Source organism: Physella acuta, unplaced genomic scaffold (genome assembly GCF_028476545.2).
Source record: "Physella acuta isolate Inbredline_101_S28 unplaced genomic scaffold, ASM2847654v3 ptg000386l, whole genome shotgun sequence".
Classification (NCBI taxonomy): domain Eukaryota; kingdom Metazoa; phylum Mollusca; class Gastropoda; family Physidae; genus Physella; species Physella acuta.
Window position 1 is genome coordinate 1090233 of NW_026731905.1, and position 24343 is coordinate 1114575.

Here is a 24343-nt window from a genome sequence, read left to right on the forward strand (position 1 = left end):
AAGGTAATCAAAGGTATGCGTATTTTGAATAATATTATTGAATTAATATTAAATAATATTATTAGGCCTAGGGCCTATGTACTATGTAGATTATAATTTAATAAATTTAATTTATATAACAGGAAAAATTGTTGGGTAATCTATCGGTTTAGGTACGTAAAATCGCCCGCCACTAGTAATGTGAAAAACAGGTGACTCCTTAAATTTAATAATTATTTCACATTTTGAGGAGGATTTATGTTTTGAAAAATACAAAAATGTTTCCTTGTTTCTTTTATGTACCTGTTTTTAAACAACTGCATTAAAACTTTTCAGTAATAAATGAAGACTAGTGATGTTTCCAACAGATGTAACCATGCTCATTTACTATATCAGCCATCTTGTTTATTTTTTTTATTGTAAACTTATAGCGCAAGATTCAGGGGAAGTCACTCTAACTTACAGATGGCTGCTTTTTAAAGAGCAAATCCTGCTCGCAAACACTGCTGTTTAAAGTTAATTTCTTGCCTATATTGATATATTTAGCCATTGATTTAGGTTTATTATTCATTTATCTATAATATTTGACACAAATATATCACAATATAATTCTATTAAAGCCTTGACAATGAGGTAACTTTTTTGTACATTACTAGCAGCGGGCGATTTTACGTACCTAAAACGATAGATTACCAATTGTTGGTTATTATTTATGCCACCTATAATTATTAATTAAATTAGTAATTAGGCTAGTAAGTTTATTTTATACCTCTTAGAGTTCATAGTTTGGATTCATCTTTTCGGACCCAGGTCCCAATAGCAACGGCCGCTATTGGGACCCAGGTCCTTATAGCCTCTGCCACATTCGGACCAGCAAATAAAATTATCAAGATTTAGTTAAACAGTAATTCTTTTATGATGCAGAATATATCTTATAATATTATCTTTTCTTTTGTTGTGATTTTTTTATTGTAATTCTAAATGATATATTGAGAGCTTTAAATACCCGATATCATTCCTGACAAAAGCGGGCGATCAATGGAGCAATGATGTTTATAATTCGCTTGTTTAAAAACCTAGATCTAGAAAAAGAATAGAATCTATAAAAAACAATTTAAAAAAAAACATTTATTCAAACAACGCATCTATCGGGGTAGAACATTAAACTTAGTTAAATACACTTTACTTCTCGCAAAAACTGACTGTTTTAGATCTACCAGAGTACTCCTAGCTTAGATAGGTTCCGAACCCGTAACTGATCGAGTTTTGGGAGGCATGACGTTCTCCACTTGGCCACGACGTCTTATGATAAAATAATAAAATATTTAATGATTTTTTTTAAATAGAGCTAAATATAGAGTATTTAGAAATAGCAACTTAAGAACTAATGCTAGCAAATCCACAAGATAAATCAAATAAACATAAAAGGTATAATTTTAATACAGGTTGTACGGATATGTAACAAAATTATTGCCGGTCTGAGTAGTGGCCATGGCTATAGGGACCTGGATCCTAATAGCGGCTGAGGCTTTTAGGACACTGGTCCAAATAGTCACTTCCTTATAGTTTAGTAATTATTATTTTATTTTTTCATCAATTTTATTTTTTCACGGTCCAAATAATCACTTCCTTATAGTTTAGTAATTATTATTTTATTATTTTATCAATTTCACAGGTTAACTTTCATGTCCTTTTATCCAATTTACTTTACAGTACTGATCTAAAATGGGTAAAAAAATAAAAAAAGATGAAAAAGGAGGATCAAATGATGTTGTAAGTTGAAATAATTAACTTTTAACACTGTCATTAGTAGAAAACGCAATTTAATATTTTGTTTTTGTAAAAAGAAATTATAAATCTAAATGTTATTTATAGGCCTTCTCAAATTTATAGTAGGCCTATTGATCATTTATTTAAAAATTTCTGAAAATAAACTTTTCTGATATATGCAGTTTTCTTCTGGTCAGAGTGTGAGTAAAATGTGTTAAAATTTTAAAATGTTCATGTTTTCACTTGGAAGGAAAAAACAAGTTTATTATTTTCAATCACACTTACAATTCTAAAATGTTCTCAACATACATTTAATTAGTATGACTTAAATTATAGTTTATGGTGTACTTTGGAGTTTTTTACTGTTTGATGTGAATGCCCACTCTAGGTCACTATTATAATAAATTAATTAACGTCTTTAAATTAATTAGTGATTGACAGTTTGTTTAAAAAGAAAATTATTCTCTACTTAATTACGTATGGTACAGCTCTACACATAGTTCGCTCCTGTAACAAAAAGGCAAACAAAAAAACTATTTATACATATAAACTAACTTTAGTATTATATAGATAGATTATAAATAAAGAATATATAAATATCTTGGTACAATTGTTTTCATTTATAAAAATTTGATTATCTAAACTAGTTTATTTTACTGAAGGTAGATTACACATTCACATGCATTATTGTGCTTGGTTTTAACACAAACTGTTTAATCAAAAGATTTTATGTTTTAAATGTGTCTTTTTTAATAATGTTGATGTTGTCTTTATGTTCACATGTGTCACCCCCCCCCCCCCCCCCCCCCCCAAGAAACAATATATATATATATATATATATATATATATATATATATATGTCACCCCCTAAATGGTGTCACCCGTTGCGGCCCGCACCCCCTGCCTCGTCCTGGCTACGCCTCTGTTTAAATATGAATCAATAGTAACATTAAATGGTTCAAATATTGTTAGAATTTCAAAATATATTAGTCTTGAAACTTTTAAAGTATTTATACATATAAAACAGATGAAACCAAAAGGTAATTGCTGTTTAATTTTTGTTTTAAATAGTTTGATACACTGCTGGTTGAGAGTCGACAGGCTGCTACTGTGGTATTGATGCTTTCTAGTCCAGAAGAAGATGTCCAGTCTAAAGCATGCGAGGCTATCTACAAATTTGTAGACAAATGTGAGATTGATACATTAAACTCATGTACATTAATAGTTTAAATTTTCAGAGTATTTAAAATAATCATATTTGCAATATATTTGTACAAATATTCTTAGGTGATGAAAACAAAAAAATGCTACTTGACCTTGGTACAATTGACCCTTTGCTTACCCTGATAGAAGGTCATGATAGAACAGTCAGGCGACATGCAATTATGGCCTTGGGCGTAATGTGTGCTCATCGTAAATATACCTATTTGAAAATATATTTAACCCTATTCTTGAAAAATATAGTTTGTCTATTTTTTCTGAAAGTATTTTTTTTTTACAAATTATGATGACTCATTTAATTTTGTTTTTACTGTAAACCTTTTATGCATTGAAAAACTTATTGCAAACTAATTTTTAAGTAGATAAAAATTTTGATTGTAACTAAATGTAAATATTAACATTATCTTTAAGCTGATGTTCGCAAAGCTTTGCGGAAAAGACCGAATTCCACTTATGCTTTTGTTTGTTTATTAAGTCCTGAAGGTACTAAATATATGCTTTTTTTAACAAGTAATTAATCACACATAATAATTTTAAATCTTTAGGTTTAATTATATCTTGATCTTACAAACCCAATTCTAATTTTATATTTAAGTTTACAATTTTTCCAAAAAATGGAAAGGCCTGCCTCTAATTCAGATTTTAACAATTTTTTTACAGAAGATTCTGTTATTCATGAGTTTGCTGCCCTTGCTTTATCATTAATGGCAACCGAGTTTACCAGTAAAGTAGCCATACAAACAGCCAATGGGATGGAGCCTCTCATAAGACTGTTGGGTTCAACTGATCCTGATGTACAGAAAAATTCAATTGAAGCTATTGCACAGATGGTTATGGTAAATTTGCTTTTGAATTTAAATCTATAATTGTCAACAGTTTGTAAGTTACTTTTTGATTGTTATTCTTTAGTTTTGATTTTTCATTCCAATTTCAACCAGTTAACTTTACCAGTAGAAATCCCAGAGCAGATATGGGTGTAAGGACCAAGGTCTATTGTATTGGCATTATATACACTGGTGTGAAAATATTTTTTTACGGAAATGTGGATAAATTGTATACAATGTTTGATGTTCCCAGGACTACAAAGCAAGAGCTAGTGTGAGAGAGTATGGTGGGTTGTCACCTATCTTAGAACTGATCAAATCAGAATACGCTATCATTCAAAGGCTGGCTCTGCTCTCCTTGGACAGACTCACACAAGATGGTACGTTTACATAGAAAATCAACACACAAATATCTGATAAAAAGTATAATTTAGTGGAACAATGAATGCAAATTAAAAAACCAAAAGGTTTTGATTATTTATTTTGTTTGATCAAGGTGAAAACAGAAGAACTCTAAGAGAAATTGATGCCATTTCAAAACTTCTTGACATCCTCGCTCAACCAACCCTGAATGACCTACATGTCATGGTGGTCATGGTGTTGTCTAACCTGCTTGAGGACCCAGAGAGCCTAGAGGTTAATCATATTCATAATTGTTACATTGTCATTATCATCATCCTAATTATTATTGTAATCCTAATCATTATTGTAATGATTATCAGTTAATGAAATGTAAATAAAATCCCACCACCAAAATGGCTACTCACCAGTCCTATATTCCTCCCTTTAAAATAACTATAACTCATATAACATGTTTTGAATTATATGTATTTTATCTTAACAATATATATGCTATTAAAATGATTTAATTATCCATTCTAGTAATGATTATTAATTTCAACTTGTGCTAATGTAATCTTTTAGTAATTTCAACTTTGACATATAATCCATTCAGTAATTTCAACTTCTGACATATAATCCATTCAGTAATTTCAACTTCTGTCACATAATTCATTCAGTAATTTCAACTTCTGTCACATAATCCATTCAGTAATTTCAACTTCTGACATATAATCGAATCAGTAATTTTAACTTCGTTTACATAATCCATTCAGTAATTTCAACTGCCAACTATATAATCCATTCAGTAATTTCAACTGCCAACTATATAATCCATTTCATAATTTCAACTTCCAACTATATAATCCATTCAATAATTTCAACTGCCAACTATATAATCCATTCAATAATTTCAACTGCCAACTATATAATCCATTCAATAATTTCAACTTCCAACTATATAATCCATTCAGTAATTTCAACTGCCAACTATATAATCCATTCAATAATTTCAACTGCCAACTATATAATCCATTCAATAATTTCAACTGCCAACTATATAATCCATTCAATAATTTCAACTGCCAACTATATAATCCATTCAGTAATTTCAACTGCCAACTATATAATCCATTCAATAATTTCAACTGCCAACTATATAATCCATTCAATAATTTCAACTGCCAACTATATAATCCATTCAGTAATTTCAACTGCCAACTATATAATCCATTCAATAATTTCAACTTCCAACTATATAATCCATTCAGTAATTTCAACTTCCAACTATATAATCCATTCAGTAATTTCAACTTCCAACTATATAATCCATTCAGTAATTTCAACTGCCAACTATATAATCCATTCAGTAATTTCAACTTCCAACTATATAATCCATTCAATACTTTCAACTGCCAACTCTATAATCCATTCAATAATTTCAACTGCCAACTCTATAATCCATTCCATGAAACCAGCTGGTGCGAGACAATGGGGGACTCAAACGTTTTATCTGTCTGATCACTGATGCTTTACCCCCTGAAGATGAAACAAAGAGAGATAGTAAAAAATCTGCTGTTAAGGCTCCTAAGAAGAGTGCTAAAGATTGTAAGTCCTGCTTTTGTTTTTGTTTCAGTGTCTGTTCAGGTAACTGTTGACAGCACAATATTTTCTGTGTTCAGGTGTAACAATATTACATGTATAAAAATTATATAAGTAATACATTGGATTATATTTTTTTCTTAACTTAGAACATTAACATAGTTATAATCACTGAATAAAAAATATAAATATCCTTCAGGAAAATATTTGTTTGTTTGATCAGATATATTACTAATTTTTACCAACAGCAATTTATAAAAAGTGATAGATTTACCGCCCCAGAAGCTTTGAAACAAACTAAAACTTACTTTCAGCTAAAGGTAAGAAGGAGGATGATGCTAAAGATGATGCCACAATGGGAGGCGACTCCATCATCCCCACTTTACCTGATGTTAAAGTCTGCGCTGCAAGAGCTATTGCTAGATCAGCTAGAAATGGTAAATATTTGGAGTTTTTAAGTATAGATGGTAAATCTCTGGGGCTTTAACTATAAATGGTAAATCTTTGGGTGAGCTCTTAGTGTTCGAAATTGTATTGCTGTTCTCTTTACATATAATCAAACATGCTCTTACAGATGCATAGTATTTAACATGTATAATAAACCACATGTGAATGCTATCCATTCTGATGTATTAACACTTAAGTTTTGAAGTTAACATTAATTTCTCTATTACACAAATCTACCACCTTTGTCTATGGCTTTGTTGGTTTTCTCCAAGGTTCTCAGAGTTTAGGACTTCTCCGGTACATATGTTTTTGTCTAGACCTCTCTCAGTGTAAAACCATGTTGTCTAGACCTCTCTCAGTGTACAACCATGTTGTCTAGACCTCTCTCAGTACACAACCATGTTGTCTAGACCTCTCTCAGTGTACAACCATGTTGTCTAGACCTCTCTCAGTGTACAACCATGTTGTCTAGACCTCTCTCAGTGTACAACCATGTTGTCTAGACCTCTCTCAGTGTACACCCATGTTGTCTAGACCTCTCTCAGTGTACAACCATGTTGTCTAGACCTCTCTCAGTGTACAACCATGTTGTCTAGACCTCTCTCAGTGTACAACCATGTTGTCTAGACCTCTCTCAGTGTACAACCATGTTGTCTAGACCTCTCTCAGTGTACAACCATGTTGTCTAGACCTCTCTCAGTCTACAACCATGTTGTCTAGACCTCTCTCAGTGTACAACCATGTTGTCTAGACCTCTCTCAGTGTACAACCATGTTGTCTAGACCTCTCTCAGTGTACAACCATGTTGTCTAGACCTCTCTCTGCGTACAACCATGTTGTCTATACCTCTCTCAGTGTACAACCATGTTGTCTAGACTAGACCTCTCTCAGTACACAACCATGTTGTCTAGACCTCTCTCAGTGTACAACCATGTTGTCTAGACCTCTCTCAGTGTACAACCATGTTGTCTAGACTAGACCTCTCTCAGTGTACAACCATGTTGTCTAGACCTCTCTCAGTGTACAACCATGTTGTCTAGACCTCTCTCAGTGTACAACCATGTTGTCTAGACCTCTCTCAGTGTACAACCATGTTGTCTAGACCTCTCTCAGTGTACAACCATGTTGTCTAGACCTCTCTCAGTGTACAACCATGTTGTCTAGACTAGACCTCTCTCAGTGTACAACCATGTTGTCTAGACCTCTCTCAGTGTACAACCATGTTGTCTAGACCTCTCTCAGTGTACAACCATGTTGTCTAGACCTCTCTCAGTGTACAACCATGTTGTCTAGACCTCTCTCAGTGTACAACCATGTTGTCTAGACCTCTCTCAGTGTTCAACCATGTTGTCTAGACTCTCTCAGTGTACAACCATGTTGTCTAGACCTCTCTCAGTGTACACCCATGTTGTCTAGACCTCTCTCAGTGTACAACCATGTTGTCTAGACCTCTCTCAGTGTACAACCATGTTGTCTAGACTAGACCTCTCTCAGTGTACAACCATGTTGTCTAGACCTCTCTCAGTACACAACCATGTTGTCTAGACCTCTCTCAGTGTACACCCATGTTGTCTAGACCTCTCTCAGTGTACAGCCATGTTGTCTAGACCTTTCTGAGCATACAACTTTATTGTCTAGACCACCAATTGTCTTGTATCTTACACATAACGTTTACAAACAATCTGACCTTTAACCCCCAGCTGAGAACCGTAAGTTATTGCATGACCAAGAGGCAGAGAAGATGTTGATCTCCCTCCTCTCTCATGACTCGCAGGACGTGCAAGCATCTGCGGCTCTGGCCATCGCTGTGATAGCTGAGCACCTGAGTTCTAGGGACTCCATCAAGGAGTGGGGTATGTTGTGTTGAGGGGCCATCACAGAGTGGGGTATGTTGTGTTGAGGGGCCATCAAAGAGTGGGGTATGTTGTGTTGAGGGGCCATCAAAGAGTGGGGTATGTTGTGTTGGGTTCTAGGGACCCCATCAAAGAGTGGGGTATGTTGTGTTGAGGGGCCATCAAAGAGTGGGGTACGTTGTGTTGAGGGGCCATCAAAGAGTGGGGTACGTTGTGTTGAAGGGCCGTCAAAGAGTGTGGTATGTTGTGTTGAAGGGCCATCAAAGAGTGTGGTATGTTGTGTTGAGTTCTAGGGACCCCATCATAGAGTGGGGTACTTTTTGTCATAATGCTAAAATAATGAGTTATGTAAGATGGTAGTTTTAATACAGTGATGAATGTTAAGTATTACAATGTACTTTTTGTCATAATGTTAAAATAGTATATTATATAAGATTATATTTCTTAGGTGGACTTCCCCCCTTGGTGAAGCTACTAGATTCAGAAAATGGAGACGTAAAGGAGGCGGTTACATTAGCATTGGCCAACTTGACAACAGCAAATAATAAAAATTGCATGTACGTTACTTATTTGCTGTGCTACTTAAGTGCTGCATTACTTATGTGCTACATTACTTATGTGCTACATTACTTCTGTGCTGTGTTACTTATATGCTGTGTTACTTATGTGCTGTGTTACTTATGTGCTGTGTTACTTATGTTCTGTGTTACTTATGTGCTGTGTTATTTATGTGCTGCATTACTTATGTACTGCGTTACTTATGTGCTACATTACTTATGTGCTACATTACTTATGTGCTACATTACTTATGTGCTACATTATCTATTTACATTGAGAACATGAAAGTCATGTTACATAAGCTGTGTACAGTTTCTCTATTGTAACCTAAAACATTGAATACAATGACGTTATTTTATTTATTCATCCAGTGAAATAAGTCGACTGGGGGGAATAGATGGGCTGTTGTCCTGTCTAGGGGAGGTAAGAGAGGAAGTGATTGCTAACGCTGCCTGTACCCTGACAAACATGGCTCAGGACGAGGGACTGAGGACTGAGGCACAATCCAGAGGAGTCATCCCTGCACTCATTCACCCCTTGACCTCTCAGTAAGTCATGCACCCATTCACCCCTTGACCTCTGTACTCATTCACCCCTTGACCTCTCAGTAAGTCATGCACTCATTCACCCCTTGACCTCTCAGTAAGTCATGCACCCATTCACCCCTTGACCTCTGTACTCATTCACCCCTTGACCTCTCAGTAAGTCATGCACTCATTCACCCCTTGACCTCTCAGTAAGTCATGCACCCATTCACCCCTTGACCTCTGTACTCATTCACCCCTTGACCTCTCAGTAAGTCATGCACTCATTCACCCCTTGACCTCTCAGTAAGTCATGCACTCATTCACCCCTTGACCTCTCAGTAAGTCATGCACTCATTCACCCTTTGACCTCTCAGTAAGTCATGCACTCATTCACCCCTTGACCTCTCAGTAAGTCATGCACCCATTCACCCCTTGACCTCTCAGTAAGTCATGCACTCATTCACCCCTTGACCTCTCAGTAAGTCATGCACTCATTCACCCCTTGACCTCTCAGTAAGTCATGCACCCATTCACCCCTTGACCTCTCAGTAAGTCATGCACTCATTCACCCCTTGACCTCTCAGTAAGTCATGCACCCATTCACCCCTTGACCTCTCAGTAAGTCATGCACCCATTCACCCCTTGACCTCTCAGTAAGTCATGCACTCATTCACCCCTTGACCTCTCAGTAAGTCATGCACCCATTCACCCCTTGACCTCTCAGTAAGTCATGCACCCATTCACCCCTTGACCTCTCAGTAAGTCATGCACCCATTCACCCCTTGACCTCTGTACTCATTCACCCCTTGACCTCTCAGTAAGTCATGCACTCATTCACCCCTTGACCTCTCAGTAAGTCATGCACTCATTCACCCCTTGACCTCTCAGTAAGTCATGCACTCATTCACCCCTTGACCTCTCAGTAAGTCATGCACCCATTCACCCCTTGACCTCTCAGTAAGTCATGCACCCATTCACCCCTTGACCTCTCAGTAAGTCATGCACTCATTCACCCCTTGACCTCTCAGTAAGTCATGCACCCATTCACCCCTTGACCTCTCAGTAAGTCATGCACCCATTCACCCCTTGACCTCTCAGTAAGTCATGCACCCATTCACCCCTTGACCTCTCAGTAAGTCATGCACTCGTTCACCCCTTGACCTCTCAGTAAGTCATGCACCCATTCACCCCTTGACCTCTGCACCCATTCACCCCTTGACCTCTCAGTAAGTCATGCACCCATTCACCCCTTGACCTCTGCACCCATTCACCCCTTGACCTCTCAGTAAGTCATGCACCCATTCACCCCTTGACCTCTGCACCCATTCACCCCTTGACCTCTCAGTAAGTCATGCAGTCATTCACCCCTTGACCTCTCAGTAAGTCATGCACCCATTCACCCCTTGACCTCTGCACCCATTCACCCCTTGACCTCTCAGTAAGTCATGCACTCATTCACCCCTTGACCTCTCAGTAAGTCATGCACCCATTCACCCCTTGACCTCTCAGTAAGTCATGCACTCATTCACCCCTTGACCTCTCAGTAAGTCATGCACCCATTCACCCCTTGACCTCTCAGTAAGTCATGCAGTCATTCACCCCTTGACCTCTCAGTAAGTCATGCACTCATTCACCCCTTGACCTCTCAGTAAGTCATGCACCCATTCACCCCTTGACCTCTCAGTAAGTCATGCACTCATTCACCCCTTGACCTCTCAGTAAGTCATGCACCCATTCACCCCTTGACCTCTCAGTAAGTCATGCAGTCATTCACCCCTTGACCTCTCAGTAAGTCATGCACCCATTCACCCCTTGACCTCTCAGTAAGTCATGCACTCATTCATACTTTGACCTCTCAGTAAGGCATGCAAGCATTCCCCCATTTAAAACCCTATAAGTTTATTTTTTTATGTTAACTTTTTAAAGTTTCAAACTATTTCTACATTTAAAAACTAAATTTTACACCTTTATCAAAAAATATTCCCACTCTTAATTATATTAATTCAATATGACCCTATTGCACAATTAACTGTAAAAACTATTTTTGAAATTCAAACAGTAAATACCTAACTGTTATCATCATTGAATTAAACTCCTATTCCAGCAACACAAATGTACAGAGCAAAGTTGCGCTGGCTGTGTCTGCCTTTACCTGCGATGCTGATTCAAGAGATGAGGTAGGGTCGTAAATTGATATTTGTTTCGTAAGTTGATATTTGTTTCGTTGTGTGTGTTCTTTTTTTGTTTTCCCATTTTGTTTTAAAAGCTGTGTACTGTGCTAAGGTATGTTAGGCATGGCCTTGTTAAACACCCTTGTTAAGTAGTTGTCAGAGGGAGCTAACAGAGAGGGGGGTGCTCTTATACAAGGAGAAAGGGGGTTCAAGTGGAGAGGGATGTGCTTACAAAGGGAGGTAGCTCTTGCATAGGTAGGGAGCTGTTACATAGGTAGGGAGTTTACACAGGGAGTGAGGGAGCTTTCATAGAACAGCCTAGTTTCTCTGTTTTATCCAAGCTGTCACAACTTTAATGCCAGACACATTGAAATCAGAATGCTGATTCACATAAACACTAAACTTAACAATATAAATGCTAATTGGTCAAAAAAAACAAGATATGAACAGGATTATATCAAGTGACTTTATACAGTAATCTTTGTTATTTATTCAAATACATTAAAACAAAAGTTACTCATTGATATATAATACTGAAATTAATATAAATTCTTATGTTCTGAAGCTTGATTGTTTCAGCATTGTCTAACTTGTATTTTAGGACGGCCATATTTATGTATATTCCATGTGAAGTTTGAAATATTAAGCCTTATTTGACTTGTATTTTAGGAAGGCCATATTTATGTATATTATTGTATTTGGTAACTTAAGCCTAGTTTAACTTGTAGTTTTGAGAGGCCATTTTTGTGTATGTTGTTGTATTCTAAAATTTGACATATTAGGCCTAGTTTAACTTGTACTTTAGGAAGGCCAAGTTGATGTATATTCATGTATTTGGTAAATTAAAGTAAAAGTAAAGTTTCCCTTTCAAACCTGATGGTCTGCGGGGCAAGTGAAGTAGAGTTAACTTGTTTCTTTGACCTCTGCATATGAAGAGATAGTGTGGTCAGCAATATGCCCAGCCGCCTTTACTTTCCCTAACATGAGTTAGGTACCCATCAGAGTTGGGTGGACTCAGGGATGGTCTACTGGCTTGAACCCGGATTCGAACTCGAGACTTGCGGGTTAGCAGTCAAGCTCTCTAACGCGAGACCATTCCGTCCCATATTTGGTAACTTAAGCCTAGTTTACCTTGTAGTTTTGAGAGACCATGTTTATGTATTTTCTTATGTGCTAAATTTTATTTATTAGGTTTTATTTGACTTGTTGCTTTGAGAGGACATGTTCACGCTATTATTGTGTTGTGAAGTTTGATATATTAGGCCTTGTTTGCCTTGTAGTTTCGAGAGTCTGGTGGTCTAGAACCACTGGTCCTTCTACTCCACTCTGGCAATGATGAGGTGAGAAGAAATGCTGCCTGGGCTATAACAGTGTGTGGGGTGGATGAACCAACGGCCACGGAGATCTGTAAACTTGGGTACCGTCACTTTTTTCATTTCAAATCATTAGTTGCTGGGGTTTGATGCAATTACTTATAACTTTTTGCTTCTGGTGTATTCTTTTGTTTAAAGCTTATGTACAAAATCTACATGGTTGACTAAGTTTTATTGTGTCATGCCGCATTAAAACCCCTTAAAACTCATTGAGCTAAACATGAGGTCCTCATGTCAACTCCACAGTGGACTCCACATTTTGCAAGATATTCAAACCTCAGCCTCCAGACACAACCCATTTATTGAGGCCGCCCTGCAGAGGTTACTAGACAGCAACTTATCTGCCAAATTTTCTTTATACAATCATTTAGGTATCTGCCAAATTTTCTTTATACAATCATTTAGGTATCTGCCAAATTTTCTTTATACAATCATTTAGGTATCTGCCAAATTTTCTTTATACAATCATTTAGGTATCTGCCAAATTTTCTTTATACAATCATTTAGGTATCTGCCAAATTTTCTTTATACAATCATTTAGGTATCTGCCAAATTTTCTTTATACAATCATTTAGGTATCTGCCAAATTTTCTTTATACAATCATTTAGGTATCTGCCAAATTTTCTTTATACAATCATTTAGGTATCTGCCAAATTTTCTTTATACAATCATTTAGGTATCTGCCAAATTTTCTTTATACAATCATTTAGGTATCTGCCAAATTTTCTTTATACAATCATTTAGGTATCTGCCAAATTTTCTTTATACAATCATTTAGGTATCTGCCAAATTTTCTTTATACAATCATTTAGGTATCTGCCAAATTTTCTTTATACAATCATTTAGGTATCTGCCAAATTTTCTTTATACAATCATTTAGGTATCTGCCAAATTTTCTTTATACAATCATTTAGGTATCTGCCAAATTTTCTTTATACAATCATTTAGGTATCTGCCAAATTTTCTTTATACAATCATTTAGGTATCTGCCAAATTTTCTTTATACAATCATTTAGGTATCTGCCAAATTTTCTTTATACAATCATTTAGGTATCTGCCAAATTTTCTTTATACAATCATTTAGGTATCTGCCAAATTTTCTTTATACAATCATTTAGGTATCTGCCAAATTTTCTTTATACAATCATTTAGGTATCTGCCAAATTTTCTTTATACAATCATTTAGGTATCTGCCAAATTTTCTTTATACAATCATTTAGGTATCTGCCAAATTTTCTTTATACAATCATTTAGGTATCTGCCAAATTTTCTTTATACAATCATTTAGGTATCTGCCAAATTTTCTTTATACAATCATTTAGGTATCTGCCAAATTTTCTTTATACAATCATTTAGGTATCTGCCAAATTTTCTTTATACAATCATTTAGGTATCTGCCAAATTTTCTTTATACAATCATTTAGGTATCTGCCAAATTTTCTTTATACAATCATTTAGGTATCTGCCAAATTTTCTTTATACAATCATTTAGGTATCTGCCAAATTTTCTTTATACAATCATTTAGGTATCTGCCAAATTTTCTTTATACAATCATTTAGGTATCTGCCAAATTTTCTTTATACAATCATTTAGGTATCTGCCAAATTTTCTTTATACAATCATTTAGGTATCTGCCAAATTTTCTTTATACAATCATTTAGGTATCTGCCAAATTTTCTTTATACAATCATTTAGGTATCTGCCAAATTTTCTTTATACAATCATTTAGGTATCTGCCAAATTTTCTTTATACAATCATTTAGGTATCTGCCAAATTTTCTTTATACAATCATTTAGGTATCTGCCAAATTTTCTTTATACAATCATTTAGGTATCTGCCAAATTTTCTTTATACAATCATTTAGGTATCTGCCAAATTTTCTTTATACAATCATTTAGGTATCTGCCAAATTTTCTTTATACAATCATTTAGGTATCTGCCAAATTTTCTTTATACAATCATTTAGGTATCTGCCAAATTTTCTTTATACAATCATTTAGGTATCTGCCAAATTTTCTTTATACAATCATTTAGGTATCTGCCAAATTTTCTTTATACAATCATTTAGGTATCTGCCAAATTTTCTTTATACAATCATTTAGGTATCTGCCAAATTTTCTTTATACAATCATTTAGGTATCTGCCAAATTTTCTTTATACAATCATTTAGGTATCTGCCAAATTTTCTTTATACAATCATTTAGGTATCTGCCAAATTTTCTTTATACAATCATTTAGGTATCTGCCAAATTTTCTTTATACAATCATTTAGGTATCTGCCAAATTTTCTTTATACAATCATTTAGGTATCTGCCAAATTTTCTTTATACAATCATTTAGGTATCTGCCAAATTTTCTTTATACAATCATTTAGGTATCTGCCAAATTTTCTTTATACAATCATTTAGGTATCTGCCAAATTTTCTTTATACAATCATTTAGGTATCTGCCAAATTTTCTTTATACAATCATTTAGGTATCTGCCAAATTTTCTTTATACAATCATTTAGGTATCTGCCAAATTTTCTTTATACAATCATTTAGGTATCTGCCAAATTTTCTTTATACAATCATTTAGGTATCTGCCAAATTTTCTTTATACAATCATTTAGGTATCTGCCAAATTTTCTTTATACAATCATTTAGGTATCTGCCAAATTTTCTTTATACAATCATTTAGGTATCTGCCAAATTTTCTTTATACAATCATTTAGGTATCTGCCAAATTTTCTTTATACAATCATTTAGGTATCTGCCAAATTTTCTTTATACAATCATTTAGGTATCTGCCAAATTTTCTTTATACAATCATTTAGGTATCTGCCAAATTTTCTTTATACAATCATTTAGGTATCTGCCAAATTTTCTTTATACAATCATTTAGGTATCTGCCAAATTTTCTTTATACAATCATTTAGGTATCTGCCAAATTTTCTTTATACAATCATTTAGGTATCTGCCAAATTTTCTTTATACAATCATTTAGGTATCTGCCAAATTTTCTTTATACAATCATTTAGGTATCTGCCAAATTTTCTTTATACAATCATTTAGGTATCTGCCAAATTTTCTTTATACAATCATTTAGGTATCTGCCAAATTTTCTTTATACAATCATTTAGGTATCTGCCAAATTTTCTTTATACAATCATTTAGGTATCTGCCAAATTTTCTTTATACAATCATTTAGGTATCTGCCAAATTTTCTTTATACAATCATTTAGGTATCTGCCAAATTTTCTTTATACAATCATTTAGGTATCTGCCAAATTTTCTTTATACAATCATTTAGGTATCTGCCAAATTTTCTTTATACAATCATTTAGGTATCTGCCAAATTTTCTTTATACAATCATTTAGGTATCTGCCAAATTTTCTTTATACAATCATTTAGGTATCTGCCAAATTTTCTTTATACAATCATTTAGGTATCTGCCAAATTTTCTTTATACAATCATTTAGGTATCTGCCAAATTTTCTTTATACAATCATTTAGGTATCTGCCAAATTTTCTTTATACAATCATTTAGGTATCTGCCAAATTTTCTTTATACAATCATTTAGGTATCTGCCAAATTTTCTTTATACAATCATTTAGGTATCTGCCAAATTTTCTTTATACAATCATTTAGGTATCTGCCAAATTTTCTTTATACAATCATTTAGGTATCTGCCAAATTTTCTTTATACAATCATTTAGGTATCTGCCAAATTTTCTTTATACAATCATTTAGGTAAGCAGGTGCACAAACTCTCTTTAGTAAAGGCCAACCTCTTGTATGAAGCTTAGTTTTTAAAAATATTTTTAAAAAATGGAATCAAATAAAAAAACTTAGTTACAGTGTCTAACATATGAAGATATTTAAGCCCATAATGAGGCTTCTAGTGTTTATTAGTCCGCCCTATCTTGTTGTTACTATGCCCACAATAGTATTTTACGTAAATACCCTGCTATTGGCCGAATCAATTTTTTTTGTTTATAAAGGAAATAAAATACTGTAAAAATAATGTGCTTAAAAAATTAATGTGTCATAAAGTTATTAATTAATAGACATTCATACATGCCTGTTTAATAGTTTTTTTTAAATTATACCATTTTCTACTTAAACCTTGAATATTTTGTTTTTTTTATACGTTTTTAACCCTCCAATTCAAAGTTTTATATTACTTTCTTGAAATTTCCCAAAAACGTAGGTCCTGGAAACTTAATAGAAGATGGATTCTTTGACTGTGGCAAGCTAAAGCAAGGGACACCATTCAAAACTCTAGAAGAATATTGCGCACAGGAAATGAATGACAAGAGACCTGTTTTATTAGTAAATGCTAAATGGGCACACGTTGATGAGTAAGTGTCTGAAATCTTATTACATGACTTGTAATCTTGCATGACTTGAAATCTTACATGACTTGAAATCTGACATAACTTGAAATCTTACTTGACTTGAAATCTTACATGACTTGAAATCTTATTTGACTTGAAATCTTACATGACTTGTAATCTTGCCCGACTTGAAATCTTACACGACTTGAAATCTTACATGACTTGAAATCTTATTTGACTTGAAATCTTGCATGACTTGAAATCTTACTTGACTTGAAATCTTACATGACTTGATAAGCAGAGTTTCGCCTAGGAATTTTATTGGCCCCATTAAGCTCAGCTTTGTTATGTATTTTTTTAATATAGTTTTTGAAGCTGAAAAACTTAACTTTTCAGAAATCCTGAACCCATTGCGACCCCATTGGCTGCCAATAAAAGTGATACCGACACACCTAAAACTGAGTCCCTAAAGGGAGTGAAAGAATCAACTACTAAAGCTACTAGATCTTCTAAAGAGCCTAGATTGTAAGTCTAATTAGGAATGTTTGAACACAATGTAAATTAGTTCACTTTAGTTTGTGAATTTGGACTTTTTCCAGAATTCTTAAATGCATTTTAAAAAATTCCCTCTTACATGTAATAAATTATTAGTTTTTTTTATGAAAGGGAAATGCTTTAATGTGCACTTCTATGAAACCGCACCAAATAGTTTTTATAAAATTATTATATACACATACATATATAGCCAAGATATAAGTGGGGTGCATAAACAATTACAGAAGGGGAGGGAAGTCAAATATGTACTTCAAGTTTATTTGTACCTAAACTATCTTTAAAGGAAGTGATCTCATAAGCTAATAATATTGCAATACGTTAAAAATATTCTAATCAGTTGTATAAATCAGGTATTACTATTTATGTATGTGTATATAATCTCTTTACATTGTTTTTTTTTTTTACACCCTATTTTAATTTAATTCATCTCATATCAAGCACCCAGGTAGGCATATGCATTTTTTCAAAGCTTGCTATAACTTTTAAAAAAAATTTTTATAAATAATTCTACTATATACAAGATTTTTTTCGTATCTTATTTGCACACTTTACCTATTGAAAAATTTTTTGTGGGCCACAAGACATGTTGTCATGTTGATTTGAATGCCAATGCTATTTCCAGCAAAAGTGGGAGAAATTCCAGATCATCAACCCGTGAATCCCCTGATCCGAAGAAAGGGTAGAAATTAAGTTACTTTCTCTAGCTCTCAGTGGCAGGCAGTTTAACACCACCTGTCTATCATTTTCAGAGGTTCTCAAAGTTTTATAAAATTATTTTATTCAAATTTTTTATTTAAAAATTATTTTTTAAAATAGATTAGATAAAACCCAAAAAACTTGATTAAATACACGATTGCTTCTAAAGTTAATTATATTAATACAAATATCAAATTTAAATAATAATTATATTGAAACATTGGAGAACCTCTGATTTGTCATTATCTTTGTATTAGCTTTTCTAGACAAAAGTGTAGTAAATTATTATAATTTTACATTATATTAGAAATAAAACAATAGCTGGCTTAAAACTTGTATAACTTGCAATTTTATGTATATTCAATTTAAAAATATATTATCCTAATACTTATTGGATTATGGGAACTATACAAAAAGTAATTATAGTTCTACATTTAACTTTTTTTAATCTCCTCATCTTGAAAATATTTTCGGAGTAATCACTTTTGTTTGTCCTTAATAAATGTGTGTATACGTGGGACACTTGAACCACCCTTGTTAACTAAAAGTCAGAATTTTAGGCTTGATACCATAGGTCACCCCTCAAGTCAACTGTCCCAACTTAAAGTCAGAATTTTAGGATTGATACCATAGGTCACCCCTCAAGTCAACTGTCCCAACTTAAAGTCAGAATTTTAGGCTTGATACCATAGGTCACCCCTCAAGTCAACTGTCCCAACTTAAAGTCAGAATTTTAGGCTTGATACCATAGGTCACCCCTCAAGTCAACTGTCCCTTGCGTCCAAATCAAGTTGTACGTTGTTATGGAGACAAGCAAAATCTATGCGTAAACCCATGTATTAAGTAACTCATAACATGGGTCAGAGAAATACTCAATACATGATCCTGTTGCAGTTTGCCTGGCTAAATAGCATAGTTCAAGTTTGATAAACTCATATAAGAGAGAGATATGTTTATTCAACAGTGAAGCCTTCAGGATAAAGTTCAATGTAATAGTCAAACAAATAACTCAATTGGTTGACAATTTTGCTTTCAGTGCACCTTTACTTAATCGAAATGCTTTAAAAATATTCATCCAGATTCTTTATGCGTAAATCAAAATATATATTAATGGTTCTAAATTTTGTTTGTATTTATTTGTTATTGAATATAAATACATATTTATAATGGGCATTATTTTTTCTGGAATATTGGAATTTGTTTTTCTCTTTATTTAACTAAAAAAATTATTTACATGTAAATTACATTTTGATAAATATTTTTCTCTCATTTTTTTCTTCAAATTATGATAGTAACTTGTTTTAAAATCCATTGAAAAAAAAATCATGACTAACTTAGCCACTTAATATAACATAGATTTCTTTTTAATGCAAAAAACTAATTTCCTTCTTTCTAGTGTTAATAATTATATATTGTTTATTGAGCATAATCACTTTAGATAATTTTTGATGCAGATAATCCTTTCTTTGAAATCCCAAATTCTATTTAAAATGATGCACTGCTAAGTATATAACAAGTTTAGATATCATATAGAGACCTGGTATATTGGAAGATATATATTGTGACTTGTTGTCATGTAGTCCAATAATATGGTCTTGTTACCTGCATGAGTATATTTTCTACAAGAAAACTATGCAAAGCTATATGCCCCTGTGTCTGGTAAACTATATACACAATTGTTGTTTAATACTGAGGTAGATTAGCCAGTGGTGCACACGTCATTTATTATACACAAATGTTTTAGTATTACCAATTATTATAATGATTGTTAATTTGTGTGTTTTGTTAAAAAAAGACATCATAATTTTATTGTAGTTGTTCTTATCAGCACCAAATTATTTACAATACATGTCTAAACCTAAGATAATTTACAATTATCCTTTTCCCCCTTTATTTCTTTACTTATTATGTCTTTTTTTTTTAATTTTTAAAAAATATTCTTAAATATTTTTCTAAAGATTTTAGTTAACCAGTTGATTTATCAAGACTACCAGTAGATTATGTTTAATAATTGTGTTGTCAGGAGAAAGGGCCAAAAAGATAAAGATAAGGAAGAGAAAGCAAAAGATGAAGAGAACGAGCCACAGAAGGATGCAGAAGTTGTTGCTGAGCCGACACCATTTGTACCCCCGCCTGACTCTTTTCTCTTCAAATACATTGAAGATGTAGTGGAGAAAATTTTGCCTCTTCCAGATACCAAATCTCAAGTCATTGCATTAGCAGAGTGAGTTGTTTGTTATGGTTATGTTTAAGTCATTGCATTAGAGGAGTGAGCTGTTTGTTATAATGTGTCTGAAGTCATAGCATTAGCGAAGTGAGTCATCTATTACGGTTTGCTTCAAGTCATTTAAATAATGGAGTTAGTTATTTCATATTGTTTACCTTAAGTCGTTACATTAGTAGAGTGAATTGTTTGTTATTGTTAATAAGTTATTTCATGTTGTTTGCCTCAAGTGATTGAATTAATGAAGAGAATCGTTTCTTATTTTTTGTTACTCATCATGTATTGATTTCAGCTTTTTATACATTTTGTGTAGTTTAAGGATAGATTGTTAGAATCATGTGTTGGTTTACATATTTTATTTCTATTACAAGATTTTGAGTTCACTCAACTCTTCTGGGTACCTGGCATTAGATTGGGGAAATTTGCATGGTCAGTGGTCAATGGTGGTAGTCACACAATTACTTTGTATATCATTAACACAGAAATTCATGAGCTTTTTTATTTTATTGTATGAAATAGCAATACAGTATCCAAATTTTAGCCCTACGCATTGATTGTATTTAGCAATTTCATAGAAATAACAAAATAACATTGTATATATTTTTAAAATTGTTTTTTTCAAAATACTTTAAGCAAATCTTGTTCTTGTTCTTCATGTTTACCTTGCTTTCTGATAGCAAGTTTTTTTTTACTAACATTGAGGGATGGTGTTCCAGGTATGTCTCTAACAAAATGGGAGGGAAGATTGCCCACGGGGAGGTGGCCAACTTTAGCTGGGAACTTCCCATGAACCAGCTGCGCTACCAGCTCAAGTCTAATGTCATCCCCATTGGTCACATCAAGGCTGGCATCCACATCCACAGGGCTCTACTCTTCAAGGTTAGCTGTACATTCATTGATGGAGAATTTTAAAATTTCATTTTACTAAAACAAAACATTGTATTAAATATTTGTTTTTCATTTTGTAATGAAAGTAAACTTTTGTGTTAATTTTTGTTTATTGAAACAAAACATTGTATTTAACATTTGTTTTTCATTTTGTATTGAAAGTAAACTTTTGTGTTAATTTTTGTTTAGTTTGAAGTCTGAGAATATATGGCCAATTTTTAATTTAATGTTAAACATTCAGTTATTCTTGCGTTTTAAAATAATTTTCCAATTCTAAATGTGGCCTATTTTTAATTAAAATTTAATGAGTTTTAAAAATTCATTTATTGACATTTAAAAATAATTTAAACTTTAACCTATGTTTAGACTCTGGCTGACCGAATAGCTCTGATTTAAACTTTAACCTATGTTTAGACTCTGGCTGACCGAATAGCTCTGATTTAAACTTTAACCTATGTTTAGACTCTGGCTGACCGCATAGCTCTGCCTTGCTCTCTGACCAGAGGTGAATACAACCGTGCTTGGAATGATGTCCTTCTGCCTGACGATGATGAGGATGTAAGTATATGTATAGTCTACAAGTTGGCATGCGATATATAAATATATGCACATACATATGTAAATTATTAAAAAGAGTTGAAGAGTTGAAAAGAAATGGAAAAAATAGCAAACATTAGAAAAGCAAGGAAGGATATTGTTTATTGCCAATGCTCTACTTTGGAGTTGAAAAATTGCATTAAAAAAGACATTTGGCTGTCATATTTGATTTTACTAAATATTAAAGAGGGAAGTCTTCTATCACAATATTATTAAAAGTTTCTTGTTAAATCAGATTTTGGACATTTTAACAGTTTCTCAAAGTAAATTTTTTCCTGTAAAGATGGATTCACATTGACTAAAGTTAGCAACCTAAACCTAAAAACTGTGGCTGTTTATATTAAAAATTTCATCCTTTGCTTGTAGCGCAGCTGTGATATGTCCCCAATATCTCTAGCTGCTGCCAGTGCTTCTGGACAGTCCTTTTCTCATAAGGTACTCACTGGGAGAAACATGAAAATTTCTTGGTTTACCTTTTTCTGTTACCTTCTGTTACCTTTATTCTATTTTGTATTTATCAATTAAGAAAAACTTTAAAATTTAATCAGTTCAGAAGTTGTGTTTATGGCAATTTTTTTATATACATTTTTTAATTTGTAAAAAAAAAATTGTGGCCACTTTACATCACAAAATGTATAAAGTGTTTTTATTTCCTGATCCTAGTAGAAATAAATATGTTATGTTTTAAAATAAAGTTAAAGTGGCTTAGCTACTAAATTTTTTTTTTTTTCTGATAGCAAATGATTTATTTTTCTGCCACTGAATACTATTGCCTAACCATGTTTTAGTTCACTGAAATATGGTAAAACTAAAACAATATGATTGGGTTGATCAAAATAAAATATAAGGCTACATACAAATTAGTTTGATTGAAATAATATACAAAATAAATGGGTTGACTGAAATAGCGTAAAACTAAAACAATATGATTGGGTTGATCAAAATAAAATATAAGGCTACATACAAATTAGTTTGATTGAAATAATATACAAAATAAATGGGTTGACTGAAATAGGGTAAAACTAAAACAATATGATTGGGTTGATCAAAATAAAATAAAACGCTACATACAAATGGGGTTTATTGAAATAATGCACAAAATGAATGGGTTGACAGATGATAAATTGACATGATTGATTGATGAATGATTAATGAAAGTTAAAACTTTATGCCTGTGTTTCAGCCTGTTGCCCCCAAATTTCCCCCCAAGAGATACATCGTTGACCTGGTGCATGAGCCAGGAACACTGCTCACCCCAGACACACAGGCAGCTGTCAGCTACATGAAACTTTAGACCTCAGTTATCCTGACAGTATTATTTCAATTACCCATGTTACAATGTTCTCGTTTATTTATTTTAATACATGAAATGCCATGAAATTGAAATTGCAAGAGTATTTAAAGAAACATATAAAATTAGAAATCACTATCATTACTGATAATTAAAGGTAATTTTAAAATTATCAATTTTATCCATTAGATCTCAATGAAAGTTTGATTTACATCAATATTTTTGTTTCACAATCTAACATACAGGTGTGTTACTACAGTTTATAAATGTAATATTAAATTATAACAAAGTAGTAAGAATGTTTTTCATACTATATAGATTTTTCAAATTTTCAAAAAACATTAAATTGTCTTTAAATTTGGGTTTAGTCCATTTTTAAACTTGTGTTTTTACTTTGTATATTAGTCATATTTTTTTTAAATGTGTGTTTTTGAGTATATACATATAAGATTAAAGTTAAGGTAAAAAAAAAACTTATTTAAAAAAAAAACAATATATATGTATTTATTTGGAGATACTATTTACTGAAATTAAATGTAAATTGATATTATAAAAAAATCCTTGTGTTGTATTGTTGTTGTCCATAATCTAAATTGTTTGATTAATAATTTTGTGTTTTTATGGTTTGTGCTAGTTCACTATTTCCAAATTAAAAAACAAACATTAAACTATACATTCTTATTGATCTATTTAAAAAAAATGTTTTTCTCAAGTAATCTTTATTAAGAACTATAATATATTAATACATTATAAAAATTCTTTGCTTTTATTTATTTTTTTAAAAATAAAGATATTATCAAGTTTTATTGTTTCATAATTGAGTAAAAATAAGCAAAGGCTGTTAAATGAGGGCTTTTAAAATTAAATCGTTCCAGTAATCACATATTTGATCACATTTAGATTTAAATCAGAAATATTATGTTTTCTAGAGTGTTCTTTGAACTATAGAAATATGATGTTTTCTAGAGGGTTCTTTGAACTATACTGAAGCAAGAAACTTCAGACTGAGTAGGAGTCTTGCCTGGTCATTTAGATTATATCTTCAATGAATGAAGAGTGATAATAATGAATCTTGAAGGCTGGCAAAGGAAAACTGATTGGACA

The 24343-nt window shown here is 32.8% G+C and overlaps 1 protein-coding gene across 1 annotated transcript; it reads left to right on the top strand.

Annotated features, from left to right (window-relative positions):
* Nucleotides 1–23833, top strand: LOC131942081 (armadillo repeat-containing protein 3). The gene is made up of 23 exons (XM_059301789.1): nt 1–13; nt 1693–1752; nt 2821–2938; nt 3037–3162; nt 3382–3453; nt 3631–3806; nt 4048–4174; nt 4291–4430; nt 5612–5741; nt 6050–6172; nt 7883–8035; nt 8484–8592; nt 8965–9141; nt 11225–11297; nt 12572–12708; nt 12911–13035; nt 16862–17012; nt 17385–17513; nt 18166–18222; nt 20263–20463; nt 21180–21342; nt 21814–21909; nt 23132–23833. The coding sequence occupies exons 2-23, from the start codon at nt 1705–1707 to the stop codon at nt 23240–23242; spliced, it is 2742 nt and encodes a 913-aa protein (XP_059157772.1). The 5' UTR covers nt 1–13; nt 1693–1704; the 3' UTR covers nt 23243–23833.
* The last annotated feature ends 510 nt before the right edge of the window (nt 23834–24343 follow it).

Excerpts from the sequence above, each read along its gene's own strand:
- LOC131942081 (XM_059301789.1), top strand. The coding sequence starts at position 1,705 with ATGGGTAAAAAAATAAAAAAAGATGAAAAAGGAGGATCAAATGATGTT. Across the intron at positions 5,742-6,049 it reads TAAGAAGAGTGCTAAAGATT|CTAAAGGTAAGAAGGAGGAT; the intron begins GTAAGTCCTGCT and ends ACTTACTTTCAG. Across the intron at positions 18,223-20,262 it reads TCCCCTGATCCGAAGAAAGG|GAGAAAGGGCCAAAAAGATA; the intron begins GTAGAAATTAAG and ends TTGTGTTGTCAG.